The 17,820-nt window shown below is 32.7% G+C and overlaps 2 protein-coding genes across 2 annotated transcripts; both read left to right on the forward strand.

Moving 5' to 3' along the window:
* Window positions 1,925–2,944, forward strand: LOC109342375 (uncharacterized mitochondrial protein AtMg00810-like). Its single transcript, XM_019580370.1, has one exon. It carries the CDS (start codon window positions 1,925–1,927, stop codon window positions 2,942–2,944), a length of 1,020 nt encoding a protein of 339 aa, XP_019435915.1.
* Window positions 12,344–17,367, forward strand: LOC109343517 (B3 domain-containing transcription factor FUS3-like). The gene is made up of 6 exons (XM_019581854.1): window positions 12,344–13,253; window positions 15,786–15,875; window positions 15,987–16,087; window positions 16,428–16,474; window positions 16,566–16,642; window positions 16,865–17,367. The coding sequence occupies exons 1-6, from the start codon at window positions 12,861–12,863 to the stop codon at window positions 17,138–17,140; spliced, it is 984 nt and encodes a 327-aa protein (XP_019437399.1). The 5' UTR covers window positions 12,344–12,860; the 3' UTR covers window positions 17,141–17,367.

Below are 17,820 nucleotides of genomic sequence, written 5' to 3' on the forward strand. Positions count from 1 at the left end.
CAACCAAGCAAACACAATTTCAAGATTAGAGTAACAAATTCCTATTCTAGTTACAATGATAATAACCTTTGGCATAATAAGCTAGGTCACTTCTCTCATTCTAAAATGATACATATGCAATTTGTTTTTCCTAGTATACAATGTAATAGAATTGATATTCCTTGTGAAACATGTTATTTGGCAAAACAGAGAAGGTTTCCCTATCCCAACGGTTTTTCAAAATCTAAATTTTTTTTTGAATTAGTTCAAATGGACATTTGGGGTCCCTTGTCCATACCATCTACCTTTGGGCACACATACTTCCTTACCATTTTTTTTGACAAGTCTAGATTCACTTGGGTCTTCTTCATGAAATCCAAAGGTGAGACAAGCCAACTTATTAGGTCCTTTGTCACCCTCGTCAACCCTTAATTTAATACAATAGTTAAGTCCATCAGAAGTGATAATGAGAATGAATTTCTTCTCAACTAATTCTATGCTAGTCAATGGATATACCATCAAACATCTTGTGTTGAAACCCCTCAACAAAATGACATTGTTCAGAGGAAACACTAACACTTACTCACTGTTGGAAGAAGCATTATTTTCCAATCTAATATTCCCCTTTGCTTCTAGAATTATGTCATATCATATGCCACTCACCTAATTAATAGGAAGCCTACCAAATACTTAGCAAACAAATCACCTTATGAGATTATGAATCAAACCTTGCCTGACATTTCCCACATTAGAGTTTTTGGTACTCTCTATTATACTACTATCCTCACATCTCATAGACAAAAGTTAGATCCTTGGTCTAGAAGGTGCGTTCTTAGGAATACACACTCACACAAAAGGATATATTCTTTTAGATTGTCATACCAATGAGGTCTTCATATCAAGAAATGTAGAATTTTGTGAACACATATTTCCTTTATCTAAGTCTAGCCCCACATATCAACATCATAACATTCCTTCACAAATCAATCTTCTTGCTCTTGATCCTTTCACTTACTATACTGATGATAATCCTATTGTGCCTGCCTCCAACAATACTATTGACCTTCCTGATCAAGATACATCTAGCAACAATAATCCCATATGTGAGAGCCCTATTATCCAAAATCCAACTACTCCTACAATAGAAACCATGACTCATGACCCATCAACAGATCAACCTCTAAGGCATTCACTCAGGACACACAACCCACCTAAATATCTCCAAGATTATCACTACACTCTTTGCTCTAGTTCAATCCCTCATAATTCCCCCTCCATTAGATACCCTATCTCCAATCGCCTCACCTACAACTTCTTATCTCCTGCACACAAACACTATTCTCTTGCCATTTCCACTGCTTTCACCCCTACTCACTACAAGGATGCTATATTACACCAGTGTTGGAATGATGCTATTCAAACTGAATTACATGCCCTACAAAAAAATGATACTTGGATTATTATTGACCTCCCTCCTAACAAAAGGGCAATAAGTTGTAAATCGGTTTTTAAAACCAAACACAAAGTTGATGGAACCATAGAGAGACACAAGGCAAGACTAGTTGTTAAAGGTTTTAGCCAAATAGAAAGAGTTGACAACCTAGACACCTTTAGCCCTGTTATTAAGATGACCACTATTAGAGTTTTACTTTCCTTGGAAGCCACCTACAATTGGCATATGCATCAATTAGATGTTAATACTTCCTTCCTCCATGGTGATCTTAAAGAGCTAGTTTACATCAAAATCCCCCCTAGATTGCATATTAGCAACTCTTCCTCTGTTTGCAAGTTACAAAAATCCTTGTATGACCTTAAATAATCTAGTAGGCAGTGGCATGAGAAACTAACCAAAGTTGTCATTTCCTCAAGATATCAGAAATCCAATGCTGACCATTCCCTATTTGCTAAACATCAAACCTCTGGTTTCACTAGCATTTTGGTTTATATGGATGATCTACTTCTTATAGGGAATGACTTATGTGAAATTCAAAATACCGAGAAACTTCTTCATGGCAAATTTAGTATCAAAGATTTAGGATTCCTAAATTTTTTCTTAGGCATTGAAATAGTTAAACCTGCTCATGGCATAACCCTATATCAAAGAAAATATGTTCTTGATCTTTTAAGTGAAACTGGAATACTTGGTTGCAAACCTTGTTCCACCCCTATGGATTATAATAACAAACTATATAGTTCTTCTGGTTCCACTCTACCAGATGCCACTTCTTATAGAAAATTAATTGGAAAATTACTTTATCTCACTAACACCAGGCCTGATTTATGTTATGATGTTGGCCACCTAAGTCAGTTCATCTCTACACCTACTGACCAACACAAACAAGCAACCTATAGGATCCTTCGATACCTCAAAACTAATCCTAGTTTGGGTGTTCTTTTCAATAGCAGCAACAATACTAGCCTCAAAGGCTATCCTGATTCGGATTGGGGTGCCTGTTTGGACACGAAAAAATCTGTGATTGGTTGGTGTTTCTTTTTGGGAACATCCCTTGTTTCTTGGAAAAGCAAGAAACAAAATACCGTATCTGAATCATCTGTCGAAGCAAAATATAGAGCATTAGCCATGGCTTCTTGTGAAGCTCAGTGGCTGATTTCCTTGCTTGATGATTTAAAATTTTCTAACTCTTCTCATGTACCTCTATTTTGTGATAACATATCAGCCTCGTACATTGCCGCAAATCCATTTTTTCACGAATGCACAAAACATATCGAAATTGATTGTCACATTGTAAGGGAAAGAATGCAGAACAAAACGACGCACTTTCTTCCCATATCCTCATCTCAGCAGCTGGATGACATCTTCACGAAGCCTCTGCCCCCAGCTTCATTTCACTCGTTAATCAGCAAGCTTGACATGCTTAATTTCCACATACCATCTTGTAGGGGGCTGTTGAAGTATGCTCCTCAAGGGAAGAACAAAGCCCACACTCCTAGCTCAAAGAATTAGGAGGATCCAGAACCAATTCCAAATGGAATTTAGTTGTTTTTGTTATTTTATTTTTCTTTCCTCTTTTAGTAGGTTAGTTAGTTATAAGTCGTTAATTCCGTTTTTCTGTTTTTCTTTTTAGTAAGTTTGTTTCTAATTTCCTTATATAATTAGTTTTTCATCATTCATTGGTTTCATCTTGAAATATCAATATATCAATCAAATAGCAGGAGAGTTTTAGTTTCAATACAATACTTAATGATAAGATAGCTATATTTCTTTTGTGCAATGACATTTTAGTATATATTATTATGTAAATTTAAATGAATATGTCATATGTAAATAAAGTAAATATGGTTTTATTAAACGTTACTTTAAAGTAATAATTAATAAAATAAATATTTATATTAGGAAATAGTATATTTAATAAAGTTAGATAAAATATTTACTTTCCAATATTTCTATCTTTTAAAGTCCTTAATTATGCAATGTTTCAAAACCGGTAATACAATATGTTCTCAAATCTCAATATGTTTTTCTATATATATATATATATATATATATATATATGTGTGTGTGTGAGATATATATTATTAGTTGTATAAAAACATTTTTTTGTAATAAAAAATAAATTATAATTTTCTGATTTTCAATTATTCTCTAAAAACAGTTACATATCTTGATGTAAAGCTTAAGAGGAACAACAAAATTTAATTATAATTTCCATTTAAAATTAATTGAGTAACACAAATATACAAAAATATTAATAATTGTTTTAAAGTTTTAAAATAACATATTAATTATAAATAAAAATAATTAAAAATTAAAGATATTAGAGAAAAATGTATATTAATTTAAAGTGTTTCTCTTTGTTATAGACTTCAACTCATCGATGAATGAATTAAGGGTAAAAAATTTAGTTATTTATTTTTCAATATAAATCATCATGTTTTTTTTAAGCAAAGGTGTAAAAACACTTGGATGTATTAATAGAAAGTCACAAACAAGAAGACAAATTTAGATATTTCTAAATCTGTAGTTGGGCATACCCAACCGATTCCTATTATAATCATTAAGAAGGAATGTAGGAATTGAATTCTAAATAGTATCAGTTTTAGAATCTATACCAAAAGAAGCTAACTTATCAGCACAAGAATTACCCTCCCGATAAATATGTGAGATTTTGAAGTCCATTGAGTTAAGCTTATTTTTGCAATTGTACCACTCATTTAGTAGCTTCCAAGTTGATTTGACACTAAAAATGTCAAGAAGCAGCATGAAGTCACATTCAAGCCAAAGACTAAACCACCCTTTCTTGAATGCTAAGTTAATAGCCTTGATAGTTGAGTGAAATTCAGCATAGAGAGCATTTTGGATGCCTAAGTAATTGGCAAAACCAACAAAAAACAAACCATTTTTATCCCTGAAAATTCCTCCACCACCCGAATGACCAGGAGAACCATGAGCAGCCCCATCAGTGCTTACCTTAATCCAACCAAGAGGAGGAGGAGACCAGATAACTTCAATAAATCCTAGGAGTTTTGCTAAGATTTATATTGATTGAGAAGTTCTTAAGGATTATGAGATAATTCAAGGAAGGAGTTGTAGAGGCAGAAGAAGAGTTTCCAGACAAGGTGGTTTCTCTTTTAATTTTTGCTATGGCTGAAGATATAGGAACTTTGACACCCTCGAATCTAGCTTGGATTCTGCAAAACCAAATTGTACTAAGAGTATGAATTACACAAGCAGTCAGAACCACCTTGACTTGGGAGCTGCTATTGATGGAACAACTCAAAAGCATATGAGGAATTGAATAAGAGTTGATATTAATTAGGAAGGTGCTTCTGATCCAATGCCAAAGAGAAATTGCAAAAGGACAGCTGAGGAAAAGGTGATTAGCATCCTCCCATCTAGCATAGCACAAGTTGCAGATAGAGGCCATTGCACAACCTCTTTTCATTAGATTGTCATATATTGGCACCTTTTTGTGCATTAGTCTCCAATTAATGAAAGACTTTGGGGGGATGGCCATGGACCAAATTAAGTTGCACCAATTCAATGGGGCAGGATGTTGAGCCAGAGCTTTATGAGCATCCTTTAGAGTTAGAGTTCCATTATCAGCATGTTTCCACATCAATCTATCCATAGAGCCTGCTCTGTTAGCTCTAGCAATTTGATTACTGATCTCTGGACAGAAGTTAGCCAGAAGGGTAGGTATAGTCCATTTAGAGCCATTGGTGACATCTGCGACAGTAGCATGAAGATCCTTATGCAGATCCTGAGGGATATTCAGTTGATCAACTATGGGCTGACCAAGCCAATTATCCTTCCAGAAGTTTATACTCAGACCATTACCCACAACCCAGATGGAGTTCATGTTGCATAGCTCCCTATTATCTCTAATTCCAAGCCATATTGATGATTTGAAGTACCTAGATGAAGGAATAGAATTGCAACCAAAACTGTTTCTGTAGAATTCAGCCCACTCATGATTTGAAGTTCTCATATCCCAAGCAAACTTTGTCAAGGAGGCCTTGTTCATGAGCTTGACTGATTGAATACCAAGCCCCCTAGCTTTAGTAGGAACACAGACTTTAGCCCAAGCCACAGTTACCAGCTTTTTCCTGTCTATGTCTCCAGACCAAACAAAATTCATTATGCCTTTGTCAATTAGAGTCAGAAGTTGGGAAGGCCATTTGTAGTTATGGAAACTATACACAAGCATGCTCTGAATGATGGACTTCACTAACTCCACCCTGTCCATAATGGAGAGACAAGAACCCTTCCAAGTGGACAATTTGTTTAGAATTCTTTACGCAATAGGTTGAAGGTGGAATCTTCTTGGTTTACCTATAAAGAGAGGAACACCAAGGTAGTTAAAAGGCAAACAACCAGCTAAAAAACCCAAGTAGGAGGCTATAGCAGCATTCTTGCGAGGAGAAGCCTTAACAGTATAAAATTTGCACTTGCTTAAGTTAATTTTCTGGCAAGATGCTTGAGAGTAATCCAAAATTAAATTCTTAAGGCAGAGCAACTCCTTCTTAACACCTTTACAAAAAATAAGAATATCATTTGTATAAAGAACATGGCTAGGGGTTTTGAGATTACAAGGCCTAGTAATAGTGCTTATTTTGTTTTCCATGACAAGCATTGTGATTCCTCTGCTAAGGACATCTTCAACAATGCAAAAAAGAAGAGGGACAGGGGGTCACCCTGCCTAACACCTCTGCTACACTTGAAAAAGCCAACATTGGAGCCATTGACATTTATGGAGAGCCTAGCATAATGTAGAATCACTTTGATCCAATTGTAGAATTGATTGTTGAAGCCAAAAGCCATAAGAGTATCAATCAGAAAATTCTAGTCTATAGTATCAAAGGCTTTCTTTATATCTAGCTTGATTGCAAAATTCCCCCCAAAAGTCTTATAGTCAAGAAGATTGATTGCCTCTGAAGCAAGACAAATACAATCTACGATTTTCCTATATTGGATGAAACCTCTTTAATGAGTTGAGATGATTTTAGGGGCAATACTAGCCAACCTGTTAGCTAACACCTTGGTTATTATCTTGAATTGAAAGTTGGCCATAGCAATAGGTCTAAAGTCTTCAATTTTATCAGCTCCTTTGATTTTTGGAAACAAAACCACAGAATTAGCATTAATGTTGGAAAGCAACCAACCTTGAGAAAAGAACTGCTTGATTGAGTTACGCAGATCAAGATGCACTATATCCCAGCATTGTTGGTAAAAACAGCCTCCAAATCCATCAGGACCAGGGGAGCTGTCACCACTCATAGAAAAAACTGCTTGCTTAATCTCCTCACTTGAAGGCAGCTTAGTTAGAAAAAGATTATCAACATTAGAGACTAACTCAGGGATGACTGATTGAATTAGAGCATTTGTAGATGTTAAGTTGGGGGAATCAAAGAGGTTGGTGTAGAATTGCTGAACATGATCAGCTATATCATTTTTCTCAAAGAGAATGGAGTCACCAACCCTTAACATAGACAAATTCTTTGATTTTTGTCTGATTGAAGTAACCTTGTGAAAATAGGCAGTATTTCTATCTCCACTAATATGTCAGTTGATCCTAGCCTTATCCTTCCAAAAAACCTCTTCCACAATAAGGGCTTTTAGTAACTCATTTTGAGCAAGGGCCTCCTGATCCAGCAAAGTCTCATCAGCACCAAATTCATTAATACTACTTTGAATTGTTTCCATATTTGCTTTAGCCATCTGAACCATTTGATGAATATTTTCAAAGACATTGTAATTCCAATGCTTAAGCTCCTACTTAAACCTTTTAAGCTTTTGGCTCAGAATGAACATAGGACAACCTATAACATTAGTGTGTCAATTATCTTTGATTAGTCGTTTGCCGTATGAGTTTTGCAGCCACATTTTTTGAAATTTAAAAGAGTATATTCTAGGAATGGTTGTAGAAGCAGAGCTGAACAACAAGGGGTGATGATCAGAGGCTATCCTAGGCAAAGTGCAACAGGAAACTTGGTAGCAAAGGTTCAACCAATCCTCATTACATAAAGATCTATCAAGCTTCTTTTCAATTGAAGTATTCCCTCTTCTTTTATTAGTCTAGGTAAATTGAGCTCCCGAAGTTGAGATATTAAGTAGATTTGAATTGTTAATGAAGGAAAGAAACTCATTTGTGGAAGCTCTAGAAGGAAGAGTTGCACTTCTACACTCATCAGCACCCAAAGTGGCATTAAAATCACCAATGCAACACCATGGCTCTTGTTTAGCCAATAAATCAACTTGAATATCCAGCCACAGAGATCTTCTATTAACATGATTTGTGTGAGCATAAACCGCACAAACATTTAGATTCTTATTTTCCATAGACAAGGAAATATAGATGTGTTGATTTGAGATTGCTAATATAGAGGGATCCAAACCAGGGCTACAAAGGCCCCAAAGAGAAGGAATATGATTTTCCCTATTATTAACAACAAATAGCTTGAGATTAAGATTAGGCCAGAATTTGGTTTTAATCACGTTTGGGATAATCATTGGTTCAGCTAAGAAGACTAAATCTGGATAATGAGACAGACACAATTTTTTGAGGGTTAACTTAGTTTTCAAGTTACCCATACCTCTACAATTCCAAAACAAAATTTTCATTTGGGATTGTATAGATAACCACCATTTCGGGTATGATACACCTTTTAAGATTGTTCTTTCTTTCTCAACTTCCTCTTTTGAGATTTACTAAGGACTATGGTGAAGTCCTCCTCAACTTCTTCAGTGGCTTCATCATCAGCCCATAATCTACCAACAATGTGGATGTCACTGGCTGCAACTTGGTTCAGGTCTGCTATTTCTTGCACAATTATGTTCTCATTGGAAGAGTCATCCTCAACCTCCTCATGAATGGAATTTTCCACTCTTGTGGCCAATAGTTCCTCCTCCAAGTGAGTTTCCAAGTTCCCCCTGGCTCTTGTGAGATGGTTAACTTTTCCATATTCTGCACATTATGCTCATCCCCTTTATCAATATCCAGATTGATAACCAAATCATTAATCTTCTTTTCCTTTACAGGTTTGTCCACCAGTTTTATTTTTTCTGGACATATTTAGGGATGATTTCAACCTCAGCTTTATTGCTTGGTTTTCTACATTGATGCATTGCATGGCCAATAACATGACACCTTTGGCAGAAGTCAGGAAGGTTTTCATATTCCATGGAGACAAAGAAAGCAAATCCTTCCCTCTCCACAAGGATCTGATCAGGAAGCTCAACTTTAATGTTAAGTTCCACCATAACTTTAGCAAAGTGACCAAAGGATCTGGTATGTGTGGCTTCATCCATGGAAATTGGAGTTCCTATACCTTCTGCTATGGAGAAAATAATGTGAGGGCTCGAATACTCCTGAGGAAGGTTATGGATCTTGATCCAGCACTGAGTGTGAGATTGCTTCTGCAAGTTTGGGTTAAAATCTGGAGACGAAAGGAAGAGTCTAAGAAAACCAGGTTTGAGGTTCCAAGAGCCAACCGAGCAGATACTTCTCATGTCTTCTAGAGAAGAGAAAGAGAACTCATAAAATCCTTTCCTAAGGGAAATCATTGACCATTTTCTAATCATGCTCCACATTGATGTAGTGTGATCTTTAGCTCAGCAAACTTAAGTGGTGTGTCTCCCTTAGACAAAATAATTCTGCCACGAAGATGACTTTTGCATCTTAGTAAACATGCTTGGTATTCTTCTTGGGGGATTTTGATTACAATAGCATCCCCTTTGATATAGGGTTGAGGTAGTTGAGAGATAGTTATGTCACAAGAGGATTTCAAAGCTTGTGCAAAAGACTTCTTGCTTGTGGTGGCTGGAGGGACGGGTGTTGTTGCTTTCTCAGCTTGAGGGTCCTTATCCAAGTCTCCCAAGAAGCTCTAAGGAATAAGAGGTGTTGTTGAACTTATGAGTGTAACAGAAGAAAGGCTTCCTAGAAGATTGGAGCTATTCCAAGAATGGTGGAGCCGCTCAAAGCCCTAGCAGAGCATTTTTGGAGGTTACCTAATACACATGTCCAAAAAATCATCATGTTTGATTATTCTTCATTATTGAAAATGATATTCGTGTAGTAGCTAAACCACAATAGTTAATATATATTCATTTTTCTCGTATAGTCAAAGTTTCACTTAATTTTGGAGATGATTGAGATTTTTTTCAAATTTGAATAACTAACAACATCAACAATAAAACGTTGAAATTGACATCTCAAGTAAAACTTGTGTTACTTATAATGAAATTCATAGGGTAGAATCTTTGTACAAAAATATATATATTATCGATATATAAAATCCATGGAATCTTATGACTTTTGCTGCAAAGTTTGACAAATGCAATCTATGATCCTATAATATATTTCACAAGTGTAAAATTATTATGAACATCAAATGAAATAAAATTATTATGACCGTCAAATGAAGTAAAATTATTATAAGCAATATCAATATCTACATATATAATTTTTTTTATCTATTATCTGTAATTTTTAAAAACACCACACAATTTGTAGAATAAGTAAAAAAATATTTGAAAAAAGTAAAAAATAAATAGAAAAATTGGAAAAAAATTGAGGGGCGGTTGTCTCCACCTGCCTCAGTAAAGCGTGATCATATCTGTTGTCTCAAAAAAAGTATGTCAATGTACCACTTTATATGATTATTTAAAAAATATATTTTAATTAAAAATATAATAATCAAATGCTTTGTAACCAATCATAGGTAAATAACACATAAAGCAATATATTTTATAGAATAGAAGATGTGATTAAGCTTAAGCTATGCTATCAAGGAAATTGTTAATGTGTACGTCAAGATTATTTAAGTAAGAGAAATGAAGAGTTTATCTTGAAAAGCAATATTTTCATATACTTAGTGTTAAAATTGATTTTCAAGATTAATTTTCTTGTTTTATATTTCCTCTAGTTCTTACTATATGACATATTTTAAAAGAAATTTATGATCATTTTTATAGGATACTGTACATTTTCATGTACAATTTACTATATTTTTAGCTCGTTTGTCCATATTAAATTTTTTGACTATCTCTGTTTTTATAAATCAAATTATCAACTAATAAAAAATATTAAATGAGGGTAGAACCGTAACCTTATAATATTTTTCAAAAAAAAAATTATTTTTATGATCAATTCAATTTTATCTAAAAATATCTTAAATTAATTAAAAATTAGATTAATTCTTAAACAACGTCTAATCCTATAATGCAAAAAAAAAATTACACAATCAGTAAATAATTCACAATATGTTATATCCTATTTTTCTTTTTAATTGGCAATGGTTAGTATATTAGTTGTTGTGGGTGAGACTACATCCTCAACCTCATACCATCTAACCACCTTATAACTCCCATTTTATATTGATGGTGAGACTCGAACCCACAACCTCCTGTTCACTCCATTCCTTACGACCATCCTCTTTACCATCAGACCACCTTATGACTCCCTTATCATATCCTATTTTGATAACACAATGCAAAGGTATTAGCAAAGGCATATATTTGAAGCTGATAGTGTGATCAATTGCTATCTTAAACCCACCTGTGCATGGTGTCCAAGTGTAGTTCAAGCCGAGTTTGGGAATCCACACATATGACTTTAGAAAGAAGAAGCAACTTTGTTTTAAAACAAACAACAATTATTATACTCTGCTTCATACCCCTCACTAAAACAATCACGTTACTTAAATCCCTTCCATCAAATTAAATGAAATCTTCTAAGATTCAAATCATCATTTTGGCTATTCCTCAATGTGTTAGTGAAGCATGCAACACACTCCACCATAACATTGGAACCAAGCTCCAAAACCAAAAGTATAATAACTCTTTTATTTATGAGTTATCCTCAATCTTACAATCAAATTTAACCACTTTGACATATACTGACAAATTAATTAAAAGTCAATTAATTGTTTTTAATTTAATAAAAAATTATAAGTAATTATAATGACTATTTGTATATGAGAAATTTTTTTAATTAGAAGTGACATATAAAATATTTAAATTTGTTTATATTTGAAACAAAAATTGTTGATACTTTTTACCTTATAAATGAGACGAAATGAAGTATGTTTTAAGATGGAGGACAGAAGTTAAATAAATGTAATTCTACATCAGAAATGCTGTTACCGTACCATGTTCCAACAAGAAATTATTCAAATGTTACCTATTTCTTTAACATTTAAGATTATGCATATATTTTAAAAAAATATTAAATAATGTGAATTTTTTATATAAACTAGAATAAACACATTTAACACACATCAAAAAATAAACTGAAAAACTGAGTGTAAAAAATAAATAAATAAGAATATAATTGAAAGTAGAGTATAATTGTCTATTGAAAAATAATTCATTTAAGATTCTTATAAAGGAATATATTAACATTTTATTTTATTTTATTATTCTCTCTCCCATGCACCTCAGTTTTTGTTTTCAACTTTGATTCAAATACAAAGCATCTTCCCATCTTCCTCTTTCCACTTCTCCTCCTAAAGTTAAGAGAGAGAAGAAAAAGAGTGCATGTTTTGTGTATTTCATATATTTTTATATTAAGATGAAAGAAAGAAGAGAGAGTCCAATTTACAAAGCCAAAAAACGCCATTGATTTTTGTTGTAATTTCAGAACTTTTGCAACACCTGTATCTTCATCTCAAACTCCATGTTTCATCCTCTTTCACCATCCATTCGTCACTTCTTTCTTGGCCATTCTCTAACCACTATCATCACCAATATCACTAACCCCTATGCCCCTTAACCCTAGTTTGTTCCACTACCCTATTCATTCATTCATTCACACGCAGCCACATTGAATTTAACTCAATGTTTGAGTTACATACACTCTCTCTTTCTATGTCTACATTATCATAAGCAACCAAGGACCAAAAGTTAAAAGAAACCGTGAATCATGTTTTCACATTTGGTATCCATTGCAAACTAAACTGAACTATATAGAGTGACTAACCCATTACCCATAACCCATTAACACATAAAAATCTGGCAGAGAGAGAGTTTATAACTTTATATTATGGTAAAAGTAAAAAAGAAAAGTGGAAGATGATGGTGTGAGAGAGGCATGAATGTAAGATGAACAAATGTCATAAAAACCAGTCTCTGTAATTACACACAAAAACCTTGCTAAAAATAGCAAAAATCTAAAGAGAGAGAAAGAAGTGAAGTTTAGGGAAAAAGAGAGAGTTAAAAAGAGTCCACCATTGATTTCTTTAGCACCAAACCCCACAACCATTTCGTGATTGCCGAGCGTCGTTTCAATATACCCATTTCTATCTATATCTGCACACACCCACTGAGAAAAAAGAGAGAGAGAAGTAGCTATAATCATTCACAGAAAACCAAAAAGACTGTGTCTGTGTAAGAAAAATAGGAAAAAAAAAACCCTAAGCTAATGATGATGAATCAAGTACAGGGAGAGAAGAAGCAGCTTCAGAAAACCGAGGCCTGTGATTTAAGGGCAGGTGTTGGGGCTGAGCATAGTCTTGTCAATGTTTCAGGGGACAATAATATCACAAGTAATAATCGTGGATCAGATCAGATCCACGATTATTACTATCAGAATCACTGCCACCTCAACCACCACCAACTCGGTTTTGTTCACTTTGGAAATGTGAACAAGAAAAAAAGAATGGCTAGACAAAGAAGATCCTCAACCAACGCCACATTTATGCATCAGCTTAACCCTTTTTCTTCAAAGCAAACACCACCGGTCACTCCACCACCACCACCATTTCTTCTTCCTCCTACAACCTCGCACGTGTCAATACCTCCATCTCCCGCTCGTGTGAGTTTTCTTCTTTTATTCTTCTAATTAATTATTTTAATTTTTTATTTATTGATGCCTTTAAAATGAAGATCTAAGATATATTACGTTGCTTGATTTTTCATAATGTTTTGCTATTTTTTGTCCTTTTTCTAGTTCTCATTGAAAAAATGATATAAAGCATCATCTATCGTTAGATCATCACTGTTTATTTCGCAATATAAATATTATAAATGAATGATAAATAATATATTTCGCAATATATGAACAATACCATGTAATGTATGTAGTACTATATTCATTAAGGAGAGGCTTCTAGGAAATAAATTTTAACAATAACATAAAAAGTATATGCATCTATTTAAGTTTCCTTTATCTGTCCTAGTTGGATTTGGAAACAGTACCTTGTGTTTTCTATAGATGCGTTAGTGTTTAGTGTTTTTATTAGTCTTGTGGTTCTCAAACTTATTCAAATCAATTTTACGATATTTTTCTGATGCAAAATGGAAAGCTTTTCCATAGATGCTCCATTATCTTTTCTTTTCTTTCGTTATATCCTTTATCATTGAGATTTATTGAATAGATAATTAATTTTTGATCTCCAAGTTGTGGAAAGATGTGGGAAGATTAATACGTGTAGAGTGATTTTTTTAAGGAAATAGAAAATATTAATCACAATTGAGAAGAATATCATCCTCTTCTAAAAACAATTGAAGAAACAAAAAAAAATGAAAGTGAAAAACATGTTATTATTTTGAGAATAATGATATATCCTCTTATCCATAAGAAATAAAGTGACATGTGTCACTTATAAACCGATTATTAATAAATAAAATATCATTTTATAATATATGTTATTTTCTTGTGGTGAAGAATTTGGAGGATAATATATTATTTTCATATTATTTTTTGCTCAATTGCATACCTTAGGAAGTGTTAAAGAAAGTGAGGTAGGCTTGTTCTGTTTTTTTAGCATGTGTGAATGTTGGAGGTAGCAACCTTGTGTCTGATTGTGAGACCAAATAATATACACAAACACAAGATAAATGGCCTTGTGTCTTCTTTTTCAACAAAATAATATGGTAAGAATATTGGCTCACCTTATAGTTAACCTATCACACTATATTGACTCAACTTCTAAATAACTTTTCACATTATTTATTTAATATTTACGCACGATTTGTTTAAATTTTTTCATGTCATTACATCATTTATGTTTATATACAACTTTTGTTTAATAGTAAATAATAATTTATATTATGAATGATGGATTGATTGCATAAAAATACAACTAAAATTAAATTCTAATTTTTGCCCACTTAGAACACCCACAATGGTAACATAAAGCTATTCTTAGCGAAATAAGTACGTTCTTCTTTCAAGTTCATCATTGAAGAGGAGTTGTTCTTGTTCTTATTAAGCAACGATAAACTAAATAAGCAACATTCTTAAAAAATGGAAAACAAAATAATATAAGAGAGAGAAATCTAAATGTAAGTATATATGTGAGGTCCAGATAAGAACGAAATAGAGTTGCATCATTAGAGGTGAATTTGGTTTGAGTTGTTGAAAATTATAAACAATTATAAAAAATCAATGAGACTCATTTATGAACGAAAAATGGATTGCACCATTGTGGAGGCTCTTACATATATTAAATTCTAATTCTATAAAATAAAATTTAAATTATTTGGAATGTCAGTAGTATCACCCCAAACAGTAGTATACACAACAAAAATTAATGTTAATTAATGTTTCCTCCTTGGAACCTGAAGTTCCTTCTTTTTGCTGCCTAAACCTTAATGCTTTTGCTTAAAGAAATAGAAAGACACTTGATTAGTGGTAATTGACGGCTTCAAATTTGGGAATTGTGTACTTAAGGACAGGCATATAAGGCATGCTGGACAATGCTTTGGGCACTCAGCCCTCTTTGCCATTGTTAGTTTTAAGTTGTTTTCCTTATGCTGGACATGGTGGCATTCATGTCTCAGTTTCACAATACTCCCTCTAGTTTCAAATATAATCAAATTCAACTATCTTTATAATTTTTCATCACTTATAATTGAAACAATTTCTCATATTTCACAAGCTTAACATTGAGGGTAATTATTTGTATGTTTGTTATTAAATCGAAACAATTAATTATTTTTAATTGATTTCCTTAATATTTGGGAAATTGGTTAAATTTGTTTACAAATAGGCTAAAGAGAGTATTTATTTTTTTGGTACAAGAGTATTCTTTACTTTGTGGGTAATGAACTTTCTTTTGGTGTGTATCTTCTAACAAGTGTCGCTCACAGAAATCGAACATTTGACATTTGGTCTAGTACGACATTGGAAAACTCAGTGAGGCTTTATACCACTAGAACAACGCCTCGTTGATAGAGAAAGTATATGTTTAATCTAATAATGATGCATTAAGTTGTCTTACATTATTATAGTATGCTCTACCTTTTAATGGCATTTGCATGAATACTTTAGTCTATTATTTGTTATTACATGTATGGTATTTTTTACACGTAAATTACTGTATAATACTCTATTTTGCTTTAGGAAACCGGTCATGGAACGTTGAAATTCCTTTTCCAAAAGGAGCTAAAGAACAGTGATGTTAGTTCCCTTAGGAGAATGGTATTGCCAAAGGTTTGTTCTTTGTCAATACATTTTTGCAATATTAAAGACATAAACTTATATGTAAAATGCTGAATCAAAACCTATTAATGAAATAATTGGACAAGTAAATACAACTTTCAGAAAGCAGCAGAGGCTTTCCTTCCAGCCCTTGAATCTAAGGAAGGAATTCTTATCAGCATGGATGATCTAGATGGTATTCATGTATGGAATTTCAAGTACAGGTATATGCTACATACTATGGGTGATTTATTTTGATGGTCACAAAATAAAATTAAAATTAAAAGCAATTTGAATGAATAATAAGCTTCTTTTACTATGAAAATAATTTGTATGGGTTGAATACAAGGTTATTTTTTATTAATTGATAAATTTAATAACAACCTGTGTTTTAATTTGTGGTCGCGGTCGCAGTTGTGGAATTGCAAGAAAATGCATAAATAATATACGAAGATTCTTAAAATCGTAATATTGTGATAGTATTTGTAGTTGCAAAATGCAATTTAAAATATTACTAACAATTCAAATTTATAGGTTTTTATTATTCCTATTTGGACAATGCAGGTACTGGCCTAATAACAATAGTCGGATGTATGTACTTGAAAATACTGGTATATCCTTAACTTCCTGAAACTTCTGCTACAATTCTTGGAGAGAGTAAAATTTTGCTTATATAGTATTTCTAATGCTAATTATTTCCAGGAGACTTTGTTAACACACATGGCTTGCACTTTGGAGATTCAATTATGATTTACCAAGATAGTCAAAACAATAACTATGTATGTGTCCTATAGATTCTGTTTGCAAGTTGAGTTTTGGAATAGATGAAAAGAATATGGAACATTCGAGTCTTTATAGCTTTCAAGCTTTACATTTTTCTTACTTTCCTCTACAACACAACTCACAAACCGACCCTAAATAATTTTGTACGACAATTTCTTTTTCTAATTCTGAAATTATATTAATCTCTTTTTGACCCCCTTTTTGTTATATGTCTGCAGGTTATTCAGGCCAAAAAGGCTTATGAATTTATGGAAGAAACAAGTGATACAACAAATGATATCTTCCTTAATGATTATGAGGTTATCAAACCTGGTAGCTTCAACATAACTTATCCTTTAGTGAATGATACAAACATGTCATTCATATATGATACTACCTTCTCAAATGACTCTCCATTTGATTTTTTGGGTGGATCAATGACCAATTTATCAAGAACCGGAACAGATGAAACCTTTGGGTCTGTTGAGAATTTGTCACTTGATGACTTCTATTAAAAGTGATTATATCTGAAGCCACTAATATGGTAACTAAGACAAGCACTTCTGAGTGTAAGGTCCTTCATTTGGATACTAAAGCAACATATAAAGTGTTTCTTTTCTATCTTTTTATTTTGTCATTATAACAATAAAAGGATTTGTGTAGAATAAAAGACCAGTTTGTATTCCTCTCTCTTAACTACTGGAATGGTTTTTATATATATGTGATGTATTTATTACTTACATTTTTTTTTGCTGGAAAGAAGGTACATAAAGTGTTTAGAATCAATGCAAATAATATGTATAGTGTGATTTTGTAATTGCTAGTGTAGGATGGTACAATGGTGACAATGAGGTTTTGATGTGATCATTTGATTCAAGATAAATCATTAATACCTCCATTTTTGTAATCAGGAAAAAAAAAATTAAAGATGAAAGGTGAAACATAAAAAAAATACTTCAATTGTTTTTGTAACTCAACAACTATTTATGTTTATAAATTTCTTCATTCATAAATTTTATTTACTGTAAATATATTTAATAATTATGTGTTTCTAACAAAATAATGACTCAAAATACATAACAATATATTTTTAAACCTTCAACAATTCAAATTCACTCTCTATAATTATTTGAATAAAAAGACAAATTATTTACAAGAATTAATTGTGTTCATTTGATGACTAGGTATAAATATT

Source organism: Lupinus angustifolius, chromosome LG03 (genome assembly GCF_001865875.1).
Source record: "Lupinus angustifolius cultivar Tanjil chromosome LG03, LupAngTanjil_v1.0, whole genome shotgun sequence".
Lineage (NCBI taxonomy): Eukaryota > Viridiplantae > Streptophyta > Magnoliopsida > Fabales > Fabaceae > Lupinus > Lupinus angustifolius.